This window comes from Chionomys nivalis, chromosome 17, assembly GCF_950005125.1.
Source record: "Chionomys nivalis chromosome 17, mChiNiv1.1, whole genome shotgun sequence".
Classification (NCBI taxonomy): Eukaryota; Metazoa; Chordata; class Mammalia; order Rodentia; family Cricetidae; genus Chionomys; species Chionomys nivalis.
In genome coordinates this window covers 10,822,940-10,842,106 of record NC_080102.1, presented here as the reverse complement: position 1 = coordinate 10,842,106, position 19,167 = coordinate 10,822,940, and the positions used below count along the sequence as shown (strand labels likewise).

At 34.7% G+C, this 19,167-nt stretch overlaps 1 protein-coding gene across 1 annotated transcript in view; it reads left to right on the top strand.

The window, feature by feature from the left end:
• The window catches only part of Csmd3 (CUB and Sushi multiple domains 3), a 916,841-nt gene that overhangs the window by 758,708 nt on the left and 138,966 nt on the right, over positions 1 to 19,167 (top strand). The window contains exons 33-35 of the mRNA XM_057791849.1: positions 13,528 to 13,641; positions 14,106 to 14,201; positions 15,708 to 15,911. Coding sequence (XP_057647832.1) covers positions 13,528 to 13,641; positions 14,106 to 14,201; positions 15,708 to 15,911 — 414 coding nt within the window. The remainder of the gene's footprint in view (positions 1 to 13,527; positions 13,642 to 14,105; positions 14,202 to 15,707; positions 15,912 to 19,167) is intronic.

Here is a 19,167-nt window from a genome sequence, read left to right as displayed (position 1 = left end):
ATTTTTGTGGAACATATATACTTGTAACCTCAGTGTTTTCATCTATCATGGTGGGGCATATTTACATACCTTCAATCTCATTGTCTACGACTGAGGAAGAGGGATTATTTGAGGCCAGCCTAGGCTATATTGTGAGCTATTGGAGACTCTGAGTGTGTTGTTTATTTTCTGTTGCTGTGACAAAATGCACAAAAGAAGGGAGGGGAGAAGGGGAAGGGGGAGAAAAACTTGAGGGAATAGGATAGTTGAGATGGAGGAAGGACAGAGATGAGTGGTATGGTAAGTCCTTCTGTATATGTGCTGTTTTTATTGCTTAATGAGAAAAGAAGCTGCTTTTGGCCGATGGCTTGACAGAATATAGTCAGGCTGGAAAAGATAGATAAAGAGAGTAGGCAGAGTCATGGAGAAGCCATGGAGCCACCTCCAGAGACAGACCTGCCAGAACCTTGGCAGTTAGCCACAGACATATGGCAATACACAGATTAACAGAAACGGGTTAATTTAAAATGTAAGCACTTGCTAGGAATACACTAAAGTCATTGACCAAGCAATGTTGTAATTAACACAGTTTCTGTGTGAGTATTTCAAGTCAGGGAAGCCAGGAATGCAACAAACAGCTTTCAACAACAAATGAGAGCAAGGAATGAGATATTTTGATTGAGAGAGCCATTATGGAGGAGCAAGCAAGAAACCTGGTACTAAAAAATTTCCAGGAATCTACAAGGATGACACCAGCTAAGACCCAAAGAAATAGTGGAGAAGGGGCCTGAGCTGGCCTTCATAATTAATTGTCACCATAGAACCTTCATCCAACAGCTGATGGAAACAGAGGCAGAGACCCACAGTGGACTGCTGAGCTCCCCAAGTTCAGTTGAAGAGTGAGAGAAGTGAGAATATGAGCAAAAAGGTCAAGACTATGGTGGGGCACCAGCTAAAACAGTTTACCTGAGCGAATGGGAATCTCCCTAACTCCAGTCACACAGGGAAGGAATCAGCATGGGTCCAAACTTAGCCCTCTGAATGTGGGTGACTGCAGGGCTACTGGCAGTGGCACCAGAATTTATCCCTACTGCTTGTCCTGGCTTTTTGAGAACCTATTCTCTTTGGATGGATATCTTGCTCGGCCCAGATAAAGTTGGGAGGACCTTGGACCTTCCCCAAATCAATATGCTTTACCTTCTCCGAGGAGTGGAGTTGGGGTGGAGTAAGGGGACAGGTGGAGGGAATGGGAGGAATGGAAGGAGTGGGAACTGAGTTTGGTATGTAAAATGAAAAAAAAAATTTATTTCTTTTTTAAAAAATGGAAAAAATAATCTCCAACAGGCATGCTGAGATTCCTGTCTCCAGGTGATTGTAGGCTCTACTTTGTTCAATAATAACCAGTACATGGGATTTATCTTAAAATCAAAACTTTCAACAATAACAGAAGTTTAATACCATTGTATTTGGTTTTTGAACTGAATCATTTGATCTACATAGTATAGAAAAAAATAATCTGTACAGCATATATGTGCTCCTAAAAAAGTCTCTAAATGCTTATGATCACATGAGGGCACAAATTACTCTTAAACATTTATTGAGGTTTCAGTTGTAAGGGTGAAGAGACAGCTCTGGAGCTTACTGGTGACCTGATTTTGATTCCCACTACTCATAGATGTGCGACAACCATCTGTAACTCCAATTCCAGAGAATCTGACTCTTTTTCTGATAAGGCCTCTGTATATAAACAGAGGCAAAGCATTCATACATATAGAAATAAAATAAACTTAAAAAGCCTTACTCAAATCACCGTTAGTACTATAGTAAGCAAAAATAAATTAACAAAGAGATGGTTTTGGCAACTATTACAATCACATTTTAAATTTTTCATTCTCCAAATATGCTGTTGACTTTGACTTTGAATAGTTAACTGTTCTTATGTAAGCTTTTAGGGATGTATATGATGCTATATTTAGTTCCTTTTGCATTTTGATTTAAAAAAAGATTAATCATCAGCCCTTTTTCCTCTGAAGACAATCGAAAACACATTTTTCACACAGATTCTTTTCAAAGCAAAGTACATTACACAGTCTATGAATAAAATTTGCTCACGTAAGTCAAAAGCCTTTTTAATGGAATTTGAGATATTTTCTTTGTAAGTATAGTTTGTTAACTTGCTTAGAATATTTAGAATGATCTACACTTCACAACATGTCTAGACAACACAAGGTACTTGAAAAGCTTCATTTCAAGGGCTTTCAATTTAGTAGTAGAATAAATGACACAAAGCTGATGAAAATGAGACAGAATTGTTTATTAGTGGGATCGTAGAACTAAATCACTAATTTAAATCAAGAAAGAGATTTCATTCTCAGACTATACACATGCATATTCCAATTTGTAAATGCAACATTTCAGTATAAGTGCCTCACTTTCTGCCTCTTCTCCACTTCGGTGATCGATTTAGACATGCCTTTGAGTAGAAGGATGCAGAGATAATAAGATTAAGCTGTATTTTCTATGCAGGTGCCATAATTAAATTATTCATGTCTAGGGATTTAACCTGCTTTCTTGTAGTGAAGTTCCAAATCCTACAGGGATTTGGATTTCTTACTACTCTAATTGGAGCTTAAAACGAATCTTCCTACAGATTCACTGTTGCGAATCATTCAGCTTTTCTGGGCTTCCATTATGTGATTTGTAAACAAGGAAGTTAATGAGATGGTTGTGAAGTATTCCATACGGTTAAAATGTCGTGCTGTTTTCATAGACTGCGATGATTTCAAAGACAACTGATATGAATGTCTTATTCAGGTTACCGTTGCTGTGATGAAACAGCATGACCAAAAGCAACTTGGGGAAGAAAGATTTATTTGGCTTATATAATAATAAATTATTGGAGATGTTAGGGTAGGAGCTCAAACAGGGCAGAATCGTGGAAGCAGGAGCTGATGCAGTGACCATGTGGGGGCTTTATTCTTTGTGAGGAGTGGATGGGGTTGGGGGTAGCCTGGGAATAGGTGGAGAGAAGTGGGAAGACGGTGGGGGGTGGGGGCAGAACTGTGGTTGCTGTGTAAAATGAAAAAAAATAAAATAAAAAGATAATTGGTCCAGTAGTACAATTTAATATATTTCTTCAGCATTGCATGTCCTGTAGATCTGCCTCTACAGAATTTTACTTATGCTCTCACAAGTATTTTTTTTAATGAGATGAAGAAATGATAATATCACATGATGAGGAAAGCCAAAAGGCAGACAAATGACACATGAGCTACAAAAGAGGATACAGAACTAAATGACCTAAATGGCTTATTTCTTCTACTCTGTCTTTTCTTATTGATTGGTTGATTGATTGATTGATTGGTCAGTGCACAAAACCTTTCAGGAGTCAATTCTCACTTTAACTGGGTGTTTTGCATAAACTCTGGTTTCAGAATATAAATGTCAAAATATGGTAAAATTATATCTGCAATAAGAATTAAAGATGCTTCAAATTCTGTTGGTTGTGAACATCTATATGCATGTAAGGCCAAGGCAAAGTTTAAGAGTTCCTAGTGGTGGTTTTTATTTTTAAGCAGAGAAACCTTTTTAAAAAAATTGGCCTCTGAGGGCTCCCCATCTCTTTTCTTAAACAGTTTTGAATTTTGCCAAATAGAGTCTTCTGGCACTGAGCCTGAGAATTGAGAGTCTTGAGGTCCTAGACCGGCCATGAAGCTGTGAGGTGTGTAGAAAGCTGCTGGCAGAGTCAAGTGAAAAGATTTGGCCAACACAAGGGTTTGAGTCTAGTTTAGTGATGAACTCTGTCAAAGCCCTTTTAAACAACAAGGAAACAGAGCTTCTCTTACTGATCTGGACTCACTAGTACTATATTTTCATCCTAGTTTTTTTTTTTACCTACAGAGATATCCTCAAGGCAGAATTCATCACTCATAGCTGACTTCTTGGAGTTAAATCTCAGCAAAGGTTAGGCAATGATAACATTTGTCCAATTGACTTAACCGATTTTAATAATTTACCTACAAAAGATCCTATAAATACATAGCATTAAATCTTAAATGAGTGGGAGCTTGCAACATGGTTTAGCCACTAAAGAAAGGTGTCACAAAGCCTCATGACTTGAGTTTGATCCCTGCGATCTATGTGGTAGGAGAATAGAACCAACACCCACTGTCCTCTGACACACACACACAGGCACATGAACCATACATACCCTCAAAGTAAGTAAACACAATCTAAAAGAATTTTAAATAGTTGTTTCAGCTGTTTTACAATGGCGGTAAATTTATCTTTATTAGTCAAGAGAAATGTATGTACTTTGACTCCATATTTAATCAAATTACCTGGATAAAACAGTTAATTTTCAAATAAAATAGGGAGAATGAGAATAAAAAATGAGTATTAGAGAAAAAGTTATTGTACATTTTATCAGTGCAGGATTGTTGGCTGCTCAAGGACTTGATGATTATTAATAAATACTGAAGAACTAGCCTGTGGAGAAAGATGCAACGTTGGGCTTGCTTTAAAATGCACTAATTTTTAGTGCAAGAGGAAAAAGAAGCAATAAATAAAACAGGATGTAAAGATCTAATGCTACAGGAGGGTGAGGAATTCATGAGGAATTTTAATTTGGTAATTTTTTGGTTGACTTATAGTTAAAAATTGTCATAATAAAAATACCTTAGCAATTTAAGTTATCATAATCATGAGCATATTTTTCTGACCTATATCTATATTCCTAACCTGGAATTTGGCAGATGATGACAGAAAACATTCATATGAATTATAAAGAAGTTAAAAGTAACAATGTTGATTCAAACTGGAATTTTTCAAACTTTGTATCTTACTTGTTGTTTTAATTGTTAAAGCATATAATGAAAATGCATACTATTGAATATTTTTATTATTTTATGCTTTTAAACACAAATTTATTCTCAGCTGTTAAGGTAAACAGTACAACTACAAGTTGCAGATAAAGTATTTGTAGTAAAATTGACATGAAATTTTAGAAGAGTTAAAGAAAGTTGAAGTACATTAGATAGGGATTTTAGTGACAATAATTATGGGCTTAGAATACGTCAAGTAGGGCGTTCTCTAGTTTTATTAGACAAAAAAAGTTTATGACACAAAATGAAAGCCAGCTCTAGAGAATCCTAAAAGGTGACTGTGAATTTAGACATTAAATCTAATTTGTAGGTTCATTAATGTGTCTCATAAGAAATTGATAACAGGGGAATCATAGTACCCCAATTATTGTGATGAGTTCTGAGCAGACCCAAATTCTTGGGGGTAGGATCAGCTATAAGATAACTAGATGCTACTAGTATGAATTTAAATTATAAATAGAACCTTTCATTTCCTTAGTATTTTAAATAGAAACCATAGTAAGATATTCTTTTTGTTCACTAACAAACATGAGTTTGGACTTCTAGAATTTTGCTATATGTAACATTTGGCCCTAATATCTAAAGTGATGCAAGCTTTGGCATGATATTTGAATAGATTCCAAATAATTAGTGTCTGATATATATGACTCACCTTCATGACAACGATGAATGGCAGCAAGCATCTCATTATGAATTAATAGTTCGCATCTATTCTAGTGTAACATGAGCAGTGAGTTTCACTTTCAGTTATATCAATGAATGCAATTTCTATTGAAACTTTCCACCCTCAGACATCATTTTAAACATAAAGAACACATTGATTTCATTGGTGCCTGATTCAAAGTTCTTCAATTTTTTATTCTTTTGAGAAAAAAATGAAGTAGTAAACTCTTAATTGCTTTTAAACTTGAAGTTTTATTCAAATGCATTGAAATGATTTTTAAAAGAGAAGCTTTTAAAAATCTAGAGCTGTCCAGAGGATCTCAAAATCCAACCGATCTATTTTCATAGAAAGTAATTCGCATCTCAGGAACCAGGGACTTCCATTTATGTTACTGATGTTAAAGAAGTTACTCTACATGCCTGGGACCACTCCAACTAGGCTGACAAAAATCTGTGTAGCGTAATAGTCTTAAATAATCATTCGAGGAAGCATATGAGGCAAGTTTCATTTAAATCTCCGCAAATTTTGAATAGTTGATGTCATCTACAGCCCCTCCCACACCCAGTCAAGTGAAGTTTTCACTGTATCTTTGACTTGTCTCTAAATGTCAACTCCAGAAGTGTGGGCATATGTGTGTGTTATCAGCTTTTGTGTGTCAGTAGGTAAAGATCATGCTGAGCAAACAAGGTTGGCTTGGAAAAGTTTAAACAGAGTGACAAACCAGCTGAGGGATTGATAAAGTCACCAATATAAACCCCAGAATTTAATGACTAGGTAGATTTTATAAACAAAATGACAGGTGTGTTGAAAATCAAGCGAAGACATATATATATCCAACTCCTTTTTATATGAATGTATTTCTTTTGTAAAATGGAATTTCAATGTGTTTACAGCAAAGCATAAAAATTAGAATGCCCTCTCATCTTGTTTTTTAAACTAAAATAGGAACCTGAAAACTACCATTCTCCTCTTCCACTTGAGAAGATGAAATAAAAAATCAAATGTACATATTGACATTTTGATTTTGGAATACAGATTAATCTTGGTTGAAACAGCTAGAGAACGTATCTAATACTATCATTCCTTCCATTTGTTCTAAACATGCTTGTTTAGAAAACAAAGAATGAGTCAGGCACATTCTCTAATGCCAGAAATTTCAGACTGAATTAGCAGCAGATACATTCACAAGGTAACAACAGGCAATATGTATTATTATTTTCCAGACACTGTACAGTTGTTCGGCATGTGTTAGTTTATGTGATGCACTGCTCTGGGATAATGCTCTTGTACACTGTAAAGATTTATCACTCATACTGTTTTAATAAAATGCTCACTGGACAGTAACCAGGGAGGAAGCACAGGTGGAGCAACCAGACTAAAAGAATTCTGGGAAGAGGAAAGGCAGAAAATCAGTCACAAGCCAGAAGCAGGGAAAGCAGCATGAGAATGACTCCCTGAGAAAAGGTGCTACATGGCTAAACATAGATAAGAATTATGGGTTATTTTGAGTTGCAAGAGCTAGTTAATAGTAAGCCTGAGGAATAGGTCAACCAGTTTATAACTAATGTAAGCCTCTGTGGGTTTCTTTGGGATTAAATGGCTGTGGGACCAGGCCGGATAGAAACTTCCATCTACATTGGCCCCTTCAGCTCTGTGAGATGTGGGTCATTTCATTAATACGCCTTTGCAGATGTGGAAAATGAGGCACACCAAGGTAATTTGATTCACCTGTATGGATCCAATCTGAAGGTTGATTCCAGAACTCTGCATAAATAATTTTTATGAAATATCCAATGCACTTCTGTCCTATGAACATATTATTTCTACATGTGCTCATCTATAAGTCCAGAGGTTTTCCAATTTCCTCGTCTTTTTTTTCCCTGTGTGGGGAGTTGAACCTAAGACCTAACATGCTAAGAAAGAGTTCTGCCACTCAGTTACAGGAGAAGTCCAGCTGCACAGGTATTTGTATTTTTTTTCCACAGAGTAAAACTTTGTTACTTTAGTGTCTTTACCTTGCAAATAATATGCCAACATTCATCTGCCTCCTAGACCCATTAATTCCCAGAGAGTCTGCAATTCTTCTCCTGTCCAAAAATTTATCAAAAGCAGTTTTATACAAACCTAGACTTCACAGTGTCTCAGGCATTTTAATCTCTCATCATTTTTCTACAGAAAAGACGGTGTTGCTTCCTTTAATGATGCCTCAGACAGATCATGGATTTTCTTTTCTTTTTTATTGTTTTTTATCCTTTTTCCTTTTCCCCATCTCATACTAGTGTGCTACCATGCTGCTCAGAATTACTTACTTCATTCTGAAAGGAAAAAGACAATAAGTAGTGGTGAAACCCTTCTCATCTGCATAAATTCAATTTTCATGTTTAGCTCAGTAAGTAAGGTTCTAATCACTGAATAAGAGTAATCATGTCCATGTTTATTTCATTAGCCCTCTTTAGGGCTAATTAATTTCTAGATCAGTGAATCTCTCTACATGGTGCTGGTTATTTTGATGGCACAAAAATGGGATCTGTCTTTGGGAAATTTCTGCTCAGGCAATGTTGAAAAAAAATATTTATTCCCTTAAGAAACAGGGAATGTTTATATGGCAGAGTGACCTCAGTGACATTCTTGTCCCTATGACCTACATGAAGGAACTGGAATGCCAACTTCTGCTAGTTGACTTAGGACTTCCATAAAAATGTTATCACACACACACACACACTATATATATATATATATATATATATATATATATATATATATATATGAACAGAACTGAAAATTACGAAGACTACCAAGATATCTGTAAAAATCATTACAATGGAATTTTGCAACTGGGCAGAGAAATTAAGCTCAATTTCAAATACAAGGAACTATATGGGATTCAACAGCCAAGCAGTAGAATGAGAACTGGAAGACAAATGCATTTAAACATAAGAAGTTATTAAATAGCCTGGCTAAACCAATTTAGAACTGTTGCTGAGGAAACTAAGATCAATTGATACTACTGAGGAGACAGCAGGGTTGAGATGGTGATCAGTTATTGAGGGTAGGACAGGCCAAACCAACGTGATAAATTTTTGTTGAGATTGAACAAGGCAAGAACAGACACAGAAGTAAATAAGGATCAAGCTCTGATTAGAGGATTTGGTAAAGTTTGATTAAAGCTTGCTCTTGGATATGGTGTTTGCCATCAATAATGGGACATCTTAGTAATATTGCAAAATAGAATTGAATGGACAGATGAGGTTTAAAGTCCCGCCCCCCCCTTTTTTTTGTTCTAAGCAAGAGCACACTCCCATGGACAGCAGCCCATTTTGGTGTATTGCCTTTACTCCAGGTAGCTCAGTAATTTTGGCAAGATCATAATTGCTCTGACCTGAATTTCTGAATTTAGCTGTGCTAATTTCTTTCTGTCAATTCAAGCACTATGACAGCATCTATCAATCTGTATGGAAGATGCTTTAATTAAACAGAGTGGGCTAAGTCTCTGAAGTTCAGCGTATCTGACGAAGAAAAATCCATTTGACCAATGTGGGGTCGAAGAGCAAACAACTATTCCTCATCTTGGATGATTATCACGACAAATTAAGTGTTGCTTTGGTAAGGGAAGAGTTGAATGTCAGATGTGAAGGATGTTTTCACACACTCTGCATTTGCTGCTCGTGGATGAGCACGTGAACTAGAGCATATTCAAGTTATGCTGCGCATTCTTCCAATAACATCTGATCCCCAGTCTGACACTGAGTTTAAGGGTTTTAATCACTGTTTAAAGGGATTTTTTTTTTAAATATACACTGTAGGATTTCTTAAAAAATTGCCCCGGAAGTCACCCATCTCATATTCCCTGAGATGTTTCCAGAGGTCTTGCTTTGAAGATTGGGTTTAAGGGACGAATGCAGCATCAATCTGCAGGCAAAGATGTGGCCTATGTCTGTGGGTGTTGCTTGCTTTGTAATTAATTTGATCAGCGAATCTATTACCATTTCATAAGCAGAACAAAGGCCTGCTGCAATTTCAACAAGCAAATATAGTTAATGGTGCCTAAGGGCATAGATCTTGTCTGTTTTGGTGACCCTTTCAACTCTAGCACTTAACTCACTTCCTATATATCATGGCATAAAATTAACTAAGTCTGATTATAGTCATGTTGATTCTGGAATGAAATGTGTGGAAAATAAGAGCTCCAAAAGCAGTTTTAAAAATTTGCTATCTGTGGGTACATTTTATATGTTTAATTTTCATCTGATTAAGATTTCTGTCCCTCCCTTTTCTGGCTCGTCACAGTACTTGTAACTTTAGGGAAAATATATTTTTAATAAAAGAGTGAAAATGTTACCATTAACATCTGTTCTTCTCAAAGCGGAAGAACAGTCCATAAAATCCTGTTTCTTTTAAGAAACTGCTTGATGTTGGAAGCCTGCTCTTGCAGTGGTAAAGCGCTTCCAATCTCTAGAGGGTGAAAAACAAGCCGCTGCCGGGTTCCACCCACTTGATTCCTGCTTGTGGACCAGGAGACACCACAGAGCTTCCTAATTCGCCCAGAGTTTAGGGGAAAAAAAATCAAAGTTCTAGAAAGTCCAGACAAAGGGTGAAGGCGTCAATACATATGTCAGGTTTGAAAGGTATGTCTTTAAAGAGGGAGTCTCTATATTTCCTAGAAAGATAAACTGTTAAATACTAAAATTTTCATTAAACTTTCAAATAAGGAAGAATACAGTCAAATACTAATTGCGATTCAAAATGGAATTAATAGAGTAGAAGAAATATAGATGACTGATGAGTTAATTTGAATGTGGAGATGGATAGGATGAACTTAAGCAGAGAAGCAAATCGGATCTATTTACATGACAGCAATAGTATCATTATACCTTAGCTAAACCCTGGTGATCCAAGTAGACAAGACAACTTGCTTACTCAAAAAGCCATCCAGTAAATGTAGTGTTCCACGTTTAATGTATCAACTGGATTTTCTCTAAATTAGTTTCAATCAATTATGGTTTGCCTTTGCGTATTCCAAAAGTTTTAGAAGCAAAGAGCAATGACTCTTTGTTTGCGTATTTGAACGCTAAATAAATTGAGATATTTATTAATGAAATGAGGTAGCAAACCTTAGTATAGGCATTTAATTTTTAAAATGCTATCTTTTTGGTCTATGATGCAGTCATTAGAGTCATTTCATTAACTGATAACTCTCTGAGTCCCTGTAGTGGCATTAGACACTCCATGGTCTGTGGAACTCTTTGGGTCCTCTTATCTCGGTAACTACTGGCTATTGGTTGATGCTGGGGGATTCTTCTCCTCAATGATGTAGCCAATGGTGACTCCACCCCATTTCAAAGGAATACCCCACCCATGCTCTCATGGATGACCTTGGTTAAATTCAACAGGTCGTCACACAACAGAAAAAGTCATGAACAGGGGAAATGGACCAACAGGGAAAAGAATAGTATCGACAGAGGTGGGAATGACCTGAATGAGCCATATACATGGATGTCGAAGAATGAATGTCATAAAATTATTTCGTTGAGAATAAGGGATTTGGTTCTAAGCAGTGATATTAGTTTACTACATAGGCATTCTGACAGTGTGTATACAAAATCAGGTTTGGGCAAGTGGTAATGATTCTTTGAACTCCAACTTTTACATTAAACACACATTTTATCATGTTGTCTCTGAAATAATGATCCAGTTTCTTCTCTGAGTAATTTTAGACACAAAAGTTTTAATTTAAATCTATAACTGTCTACATGAATGCAGAATTAGAGTTTTGTTAAGAGGTAGCTTGCTTATTTTCCCCATAATGCATTTTTTAATTTCCCCAATTACTTTTCTTCTCCACTATGTGGTTTCATCACAGAATTAGAGAAACTTGTTAGTGTAGTATGCCATCAATCCATGAAGAGCAATCTCGGTCTCTGTCCTTACATAACTAGATGAACACTAAAACGCTAGTGACCATATCATTCAACCAGATGCTCTCAGAATCTTTAATTTATAGAAGACATTTATAAAGAAAAAGCGATTTATTGAGAATGCAGGGGTCTAATTATAAGATACAAAAGCAGATTTGTTTTCATAATAATAAACACACACAACTCTATTTTGGTTGCCTTGGATGTAGTGGCTGTCATAGAAAGTAAGAGTGGTTAGTATTGGGATAGCTGACATACTTAGGGAGAAAGAGTCCAAGAGGTTGAGCTTGAAATTTTCTCACTGACTTTGAAATTTACTGTAGCAAACAAACAAACAAACAAAAACATCATCTGTAAGGAGTATTGCACAATGTACTTGATACTGCAATGTGATTATGATCCTTTTTTTTTTCCTTTTTGACCATTTTGTCAGGCAATGGGGAATATCCATGTTAAATCAGAGCAAGTTGACACCATAATTTGAAATAATCATACAAAACACATTATTAATACATAAACTGTAAAAACAGCCACCATTTCTTTTTCTGGGTATTTTTTTTAAATAGTCTGGGACATGGTAGAAGAAATTCAACATCTTTAAAAGAAGTCTGACCTCCAAAAGTGTTGAATGAATAGTAAACCTTCTCAACAGTACATTGTATGTATGTGATTTAATAGGTGCATAAATTTCTTCCATTTTTCTAGTAAATATTTTCAGGGGGAGTATTCATAAAATTAAGCACTTCAATAATCAGACATTTTTCAAAGTCCATAGTATATCTGCCCATGTGGTAGATATCCTCTTCCTCATTCCCCTCCCCCTCCCTCTCCTCCTCCTGCTACTTTTCTTCCTCTTCCTCTTCATTTACAAAGAAATGGACTGGGATCACCAACTTATTTCTTCCCTGCCAGTGAATGAATGCAGCTAAGTTCACAGTACTCTGGATACACCAGTGTTCATGAGCCAGACTCAGCAATGCTGCCAGTGTATGGGCTGTTTACAATGTAATCCTCAAAGATGTCCGTAACCTTTGACTTGAGTTGTAGAATATGAACTGGAAACGTTAACATGGACTTAGAGTTATACTCATTCAATTATAATTGAGCAAAAGTCATTTGATTCTGAATACATGAAGTTATATTTATGTATCACTAGAATTAATACCACAATCTTTTAAATCCACTATATTTCCATTCAGTGCAAAGTTCTAAGAATTATTATCATCACTCACTTCTTTATTACATTCTTCTATTTGTAACCTGAAATTTGAATTAACCTCTACTATAGAACTCATAGTTTCTGGATGAGTTGAGATAGGTTCTGGAGAGAAATTCATAAGGTGAATACACAGAAGTTTAATAGGAATGAAAATAATAAACTAAATAAAATTCTTCTGGAAAGTACTTCAGAACTTTTTTCCCCATGAAAAAGTAATGTTTTATGAAGATTTTTTAACGTTTTAGTTGCTTAGAAATCTTAAAGTATGTTCATTTCATTATGGAAGATTCATAATAAATGCACAGGAGTCATTTTTACACAGAATGTAAATTAAACCTGGGACCTGAAGAAGATCTTGCTGATATTTTTCTAGCAAACCTATTGTTTATAATGGAATGACATTTTGAGAAGAACCTTTTTTAAATCCCCTGTATTAAAATCTTAGCTATCTCACCTAAAGGAGGAGAGAAAAGTTAGGACAGGAGGGTCACTGAGTAAATAAAATTGTGAGGAAAAATATGAAAATAGATATGATAAATATTAATTACAATGACCCTACAATTTCCAAATAAATCTGATATCCGTTTTTTTTTAAAAGATAGTATTTTGAAAATTTTATTGCCTTAAATCATCGTCATTATCTTTGTGGCCTGAAATACATCTGTCAGGAACCAATTGGCATAACACCAATCTTCATTTAAAGGTAGAAAGTACAAAATCAAAACAAAACAAAACATGCAGATTACTATTATATTGTAATACTTTGTTCTCTGTCTCCTCCTCTTTCTATTTTTTTTTTGTTTGTTTTTCGTTTTTGTTTTTGGATGGTTGGTGATTGGTTTGCTTCTCCTGGTTCCTGTTGATCAGTGGTGTTTGGCCAGTTTGTATTTTTCCAGACATCACTCCACGATGTTGTTGAGGTGTTTGATGGGCCAACTCAGCAGTCTCCTCTGTTATCTTCCCTCTCGGGATCCCATTCAGGTATCCTTTACTAGAACTGTCAGCTGTTGATTAAAGACTGACTTTGATTAGTATTGTGGAGAGAGTTGAGATCTATGTCATCCATGTTAGCGATACTGTAAACTGAAGTTTTTTTTATTAAGAATAAAACCACAATTTAATAGTAATTCATAAGCTTGAAAAATTTAATTATATTCTAGGATTGTAGTAAAATAAATATAATACTTAATCACAATCTGTGGTGTTTAGTGTGATATAAAATATTTATGAATGAGCATTATGTATTAAAATGTAATTGAAGCTGTATGGTAAAAAGATTGCAATTGAAGCTGAACCCAAAGAAATGATGTTGCTAGTAGGATTTTTAAAAAGTAATTTGATAGAACCTAGTTTGACATTTTCAAATGACAGTGTAAAATGATAGAGTTGTTAGGTTTATGAATGGAGATTATTTATGATATCTGAGTATTTGTTTTGTTGAGTAGGAGAGTCACTTCCACTGAGTTCAGGTAATCAGATCACAATTCGATTCACCTCAGTTGGACCCATAACAGCTAAGGGATTTCACTTTGTTTACCAAGGTAAGTGACACTGTAGTCTAGAAACACACTAAGGAATGGTATCTATTTCCGTGATGTGCCCAGTTGTTGTCCAAGGCTCTCCTCACCACCATCTAGGAAAGAGGAAAGTCACTTGGAGTAGCTATGCACTGACCCCTGCCCCATGAGTTCCTTCCTGAAATGTTGCTTTGACCGAATATAAAAAAGAATGCATTGCTCCATCACCTTCCTCAATGTAAATTCTTGATTTTTTTTTCTTTCCCTCCCAACATTTTGTTTTCAAAACGTCTGTTATCCTTGTTATTCTCGACTCTACTCATTTATTTTTCTCATAGTCTTGCACTCTAAATTAAACATCTGTACTTTTGTTGTAAATTATTCAGTTAACGTAAAAGAAATGTGAAAAATATACTTTCTTAACCTCTCAGTAAAATTTAACTTTCTGCACACTTACTAAGGATTTGCACACTAAATGTTAATCACCCAACGCTTTTCCTTGCCTTTTACGGACAACGTTTTATAGTATTATTAAACTAAACCAAGAAAGCATTTGAAATATGTGAGTCAACTGTATATGATTGCTTAATAGTTCTTCTTAAAATTACTTTGTACCTTCTTACTAAAAAATGTATAAACATTTGTTATTTCGTATTCTTATTAAACTCCCTCGTCTCACTTTATTTTTGGCTTGGCTATAACATGCATCTTGTCCTAATATTCCTCCCCTCTACACAATTGCGCTACTGTGAATCTCTTAAAGGCACTGAGAAAATTTGGTCGCATTTCCTCAAGTCATACCAGAGGGCTTAATTTATTACAAGTCACCATGTCATTCTTTTGGACTATTATCAGTCTCTTCAATCACATCTGTATGTGTTTTAAAAAGAAAAAACATCCTGTTGTCATTCTACTTTATTGAATCAAAAAAGGCACAATTGATGGGCGTACAAAATATAAACTCCATCTCAAATTTTATTAAATACGATTGATGAATTAAAAATAAATATTGTTGTTAATCTGTCTGACTTACATTCTGCTTAATCTGACTGTAATTACTCTCTTCATTAGTAACAAACACACTTGGAAAATTAAGTTTGAAAACATGTTTGCAATAGCTAATTAATATTAGTAAGAGTCAGTACATGAAACAGCTGGAAAATATTTCATGTATCCTAAATTACTTTTTGTGGTTGGGAACCCAAAATAAAAATTATAGATCCATTATTGATCCTGTAAATTGCAATATCTAAAAAAATTACTTTGTTGTACTGATAAGAATTTGATAAAACAAGAGATAGCAAAATTGATGTTATTTAAGGGATCAAAGGCAAAATTTTTAAAGAAAATGTCTTGAATGTCAATATTCTCTTTTAATTGTGTTTTATTTTTATTGAACTTAAATGTGTGTTAAAATTAATAACTCTGATTATGAAAAGAACAAAAAAATTTAGCTTCTTTAGGCAGTTACATTATGAAATCTGTGTATGTCTGATACATATGAAATTAAAGTAACTTATTTCTGTGCAGCTGTTCCTAGAACAAGCTCTACACAGTGCAGTTCTGTGCCTGAGCCAAGGTTCGGAAGAAGAATTGGCAATGATTTTGCAGTTGGTTCATTGGTCCTTTTTGAATGTAACCCAGGATACATCCTCCATGGCTCCAGAGCCATTAGGTGTGATACAGTGCCTAATTCGTTGGCTCAGTGGAATGATTCCTTACCTACTTGCATTGGTGAGTGTATCTGTTTGTGTGCTCTGTGATTGTGCATAATTTTGGCTCATTTTTAACCAGATAAGTTCCTTCTCCAGTGTCATTAAAAATGTCTCTTCCAGTTCTCTACACGTTCTCTATATTCTCATGATAATTTCCATTTCTGAAAAACTTTTCACTTTTACATAGTACCCTCTATGTTTGCCATTATTTCTTGTACTTAGGGGGTCTTATCTAAAATGTATTTGCCTATCCTATCATCCTTAATTATTTCTTCAATCATTTCTATCGATCATTGTTTTAATGCTTCTCTTAATCTTTCTTTCTCTGTATGTGTTTGTGTTTCAATTGTTATAAGCAACATTCTGAATTTTCATTGTAAAAATCTTATAATAATTAGAAAATTTTATTTTTTTGTAATTACATGGTACTCTTCTTAGTTCTAGATGGCTGATGGTTTATAGTAATTGAATGTTATTAATTTTTGTGTGTTGATTTTTTATCTTGAAATTTTGATAAATTCATTTATTAGTTTTAGTAGTCCATTGGTATTTTTAATATAACATCATATCATCTGCCATCACAATTTGATTTTCTTTTTTACAGCTAAATGTTCTTTCTGTTTGTTTTTTTTTCTTTTCTTTTGTTTCTCTTGTGTTGTGTTCTCCTGATGACTTGTGGCAGGTAGCCAGAATAAAACTGGCAAAAGTTGTCACTTTTCTTTTACCAGATCTTATAATTGTTTACATTACCTCTTTATTCAGTGTGATGATAGATAGTAACTTATTATACACTACTTTTTATATTATGGTGTTCCTTTGTGAGCCTAACTTATTTCACATTTTATTATGAAATTTGTCAAATGCCTTTTCTACATTCATTGAAATAATCCTATATAATTTTTGTCTTTGTTTCGATTACTATGAGTTATCAGATTTACCTTTGTATATGCTGAACCATCTTTGCCTGTCTAGGATGATATAGTGATTAATATCTCCAACGTGCTATTTGGTTGGCTTGCTTTTATTTGTTGGGTAATTGTGAACCTACATCTTCTGTTTAATGATTTTTCCACCTAAGGCATTTTTAATAGTTGTCAAAACTTATAAAGGTTAGGGTTTAGTAGGAGAAGTGCCATGACAGAAAGGAGTCATGGAATGCAGCAGAGATCACACCATACAACAGATCTCATGTAAGAGACATAAGAGATTTATTATTGGGAGTTGGGAGGGGATGCATAAAAGGCTGTCTCAGAGTGGTGATGAGAGAGAAACAGAGAGATAGAGAGGCAGTGAGAAGAGGGGCAGGAAGAGACAGATATATTGAGAGAGCAAGAAAACAGAAAGCAGATCTGTGATGGTAAGGACATTTTTTTTTTTCTTAGTTTTTCGAGACAGGGTTTCTCTGTGCAAAAGCCATAGTAGCTGTCCTGGAACTCGCTCTGTAGAAAAGGCTACCCTTGAATTCACAGAGATTCTTCTGCCTCTGCCTCCTGAGTGTTGGGATTAAAGGCATGCGCCATCACCAAAGTGGCAAGGACCTTTCAGAGGGTAAGCTTGTCACATTGGGCTGTTGGTGATGATGTAGATGCTAATGTTGAGTTGCTGACGGCAGACTAACATTAGACTGTTGTGGTTTTAAGTATTTAAAAACATATTTAAATCTTCAAACAGTCTATTGGGAAGTTACTTTTATATCTTTATGATGAATAAACCAAGGCATTAACTATAGTCATCATGGTGTATAACAGAACTCTTCAACTTTCTCTTCAATTCAGACTAAAATTTGCATCTTTTAACACTATTATAACAGTAATCATTAGGAAATTATTTAGAATTACACTGAAATTTATTTTTTCAGTTGCTTCATGTGAACATAATAATTCCGCAAGAGTATTTTGTATCAAAAACATAAAATGCAAATTAAGTTAAATTTAAAAGACTATAGTTTTCTTTAAAATAGATACAAAACAATATTTTTATTCAGTTTTATCCTTTTTTTGTGACTCTGAAAAATTCAAATACTACCTTACTAAGAGAAATATTTTCTTATACATGAAAATAATTTAGGATTTCCATAAAGAAAAGACACAGAGAAGAAAACCTTACTGATTCAGAGAAAAAATGAATATAATTTTTATATTTGAAGAAGAAAAGAAGTGAAAGACAGCTATAAAATACAAGAATATAAATACTGTATTATAATCTATTTTTGTTTAAAACTTAATAAAAGTCTTATATTGTTATGTTGGTCAGTTCTTCATTGCTTGAGAAAATCAAATTAAAGAAATACAAGTCTTTTGTCACAGATTATTAAGATTTGAATTCATTTTTAGCCTCCCTTTAAGGATATAAGTTTGACATATAGGAAAGTTGCAGGAGGCCATCATGAAAAAAAAGCTACCCTCCTATCAGCTAGCAATTGGAGAATCTGCAGACATCTTAAAATATCACCTTTCTCCTTCATGAACTATGCTTTTCAACTCTACCCTTTTTCTTAATGACTCATTTAGCTATGAGCTGACCAATGGACTGATTCACTGAGGATATAGGTTCCTCCATGTTCCAATAGCAACTAAACAGCAGTGTCATCTGGGGGCCTAGCCTTCAACAAATGAGTCCTGTTATGTAGATGGGAAGGATGTCCGATTCAACTTCATCTGTAAACTATTGTAACTGCTTAAGAACTTAATTGGTAAATTATAATGTATTTATATGTACATAAGGGCAGCCTTTGAAAATTATTATATATTAACCTTCATGAATGATATTAATATTCTTGTAAAAGAGACTACAGACAGAAGTCACTGCCCTCCATGATGTGAGAGCACAGTAAGAAAATGTTCTGTATGAACCAGGAAACAGTCGATCCGTAGTCATGAATCGTCTAGTCCATGGACTTTTGGCATTCCAGATTCTCAAACTGTGAGAAATATATGCCCGTTGTTTATTAGATAAACAGTCTGTGGTGCTTTGTTTTAGCAGCACAAATGATAAGTCAAAGAATGAGCAAAAGTAGTTGGATTCTGCTTGAAAATTCTGAAAATGGACCGGTTAAAGGATCAAAGCTGAATTTGTTGAAAAACATGCTGGATGGAGCTACATTACTATTAAATATTATAGAAAGAATACTTCTTAGAGAATAATCAAGTGATCATGAAGAGACTATTGGTCTAGCACAACAAAGCCCATGTTGACATTTCAAATAGAAATGAGGAACATATTGTTGAATAACGGTGAGAAGGCTATCCCTATTATAAAGTCATGAATAAGCTGCT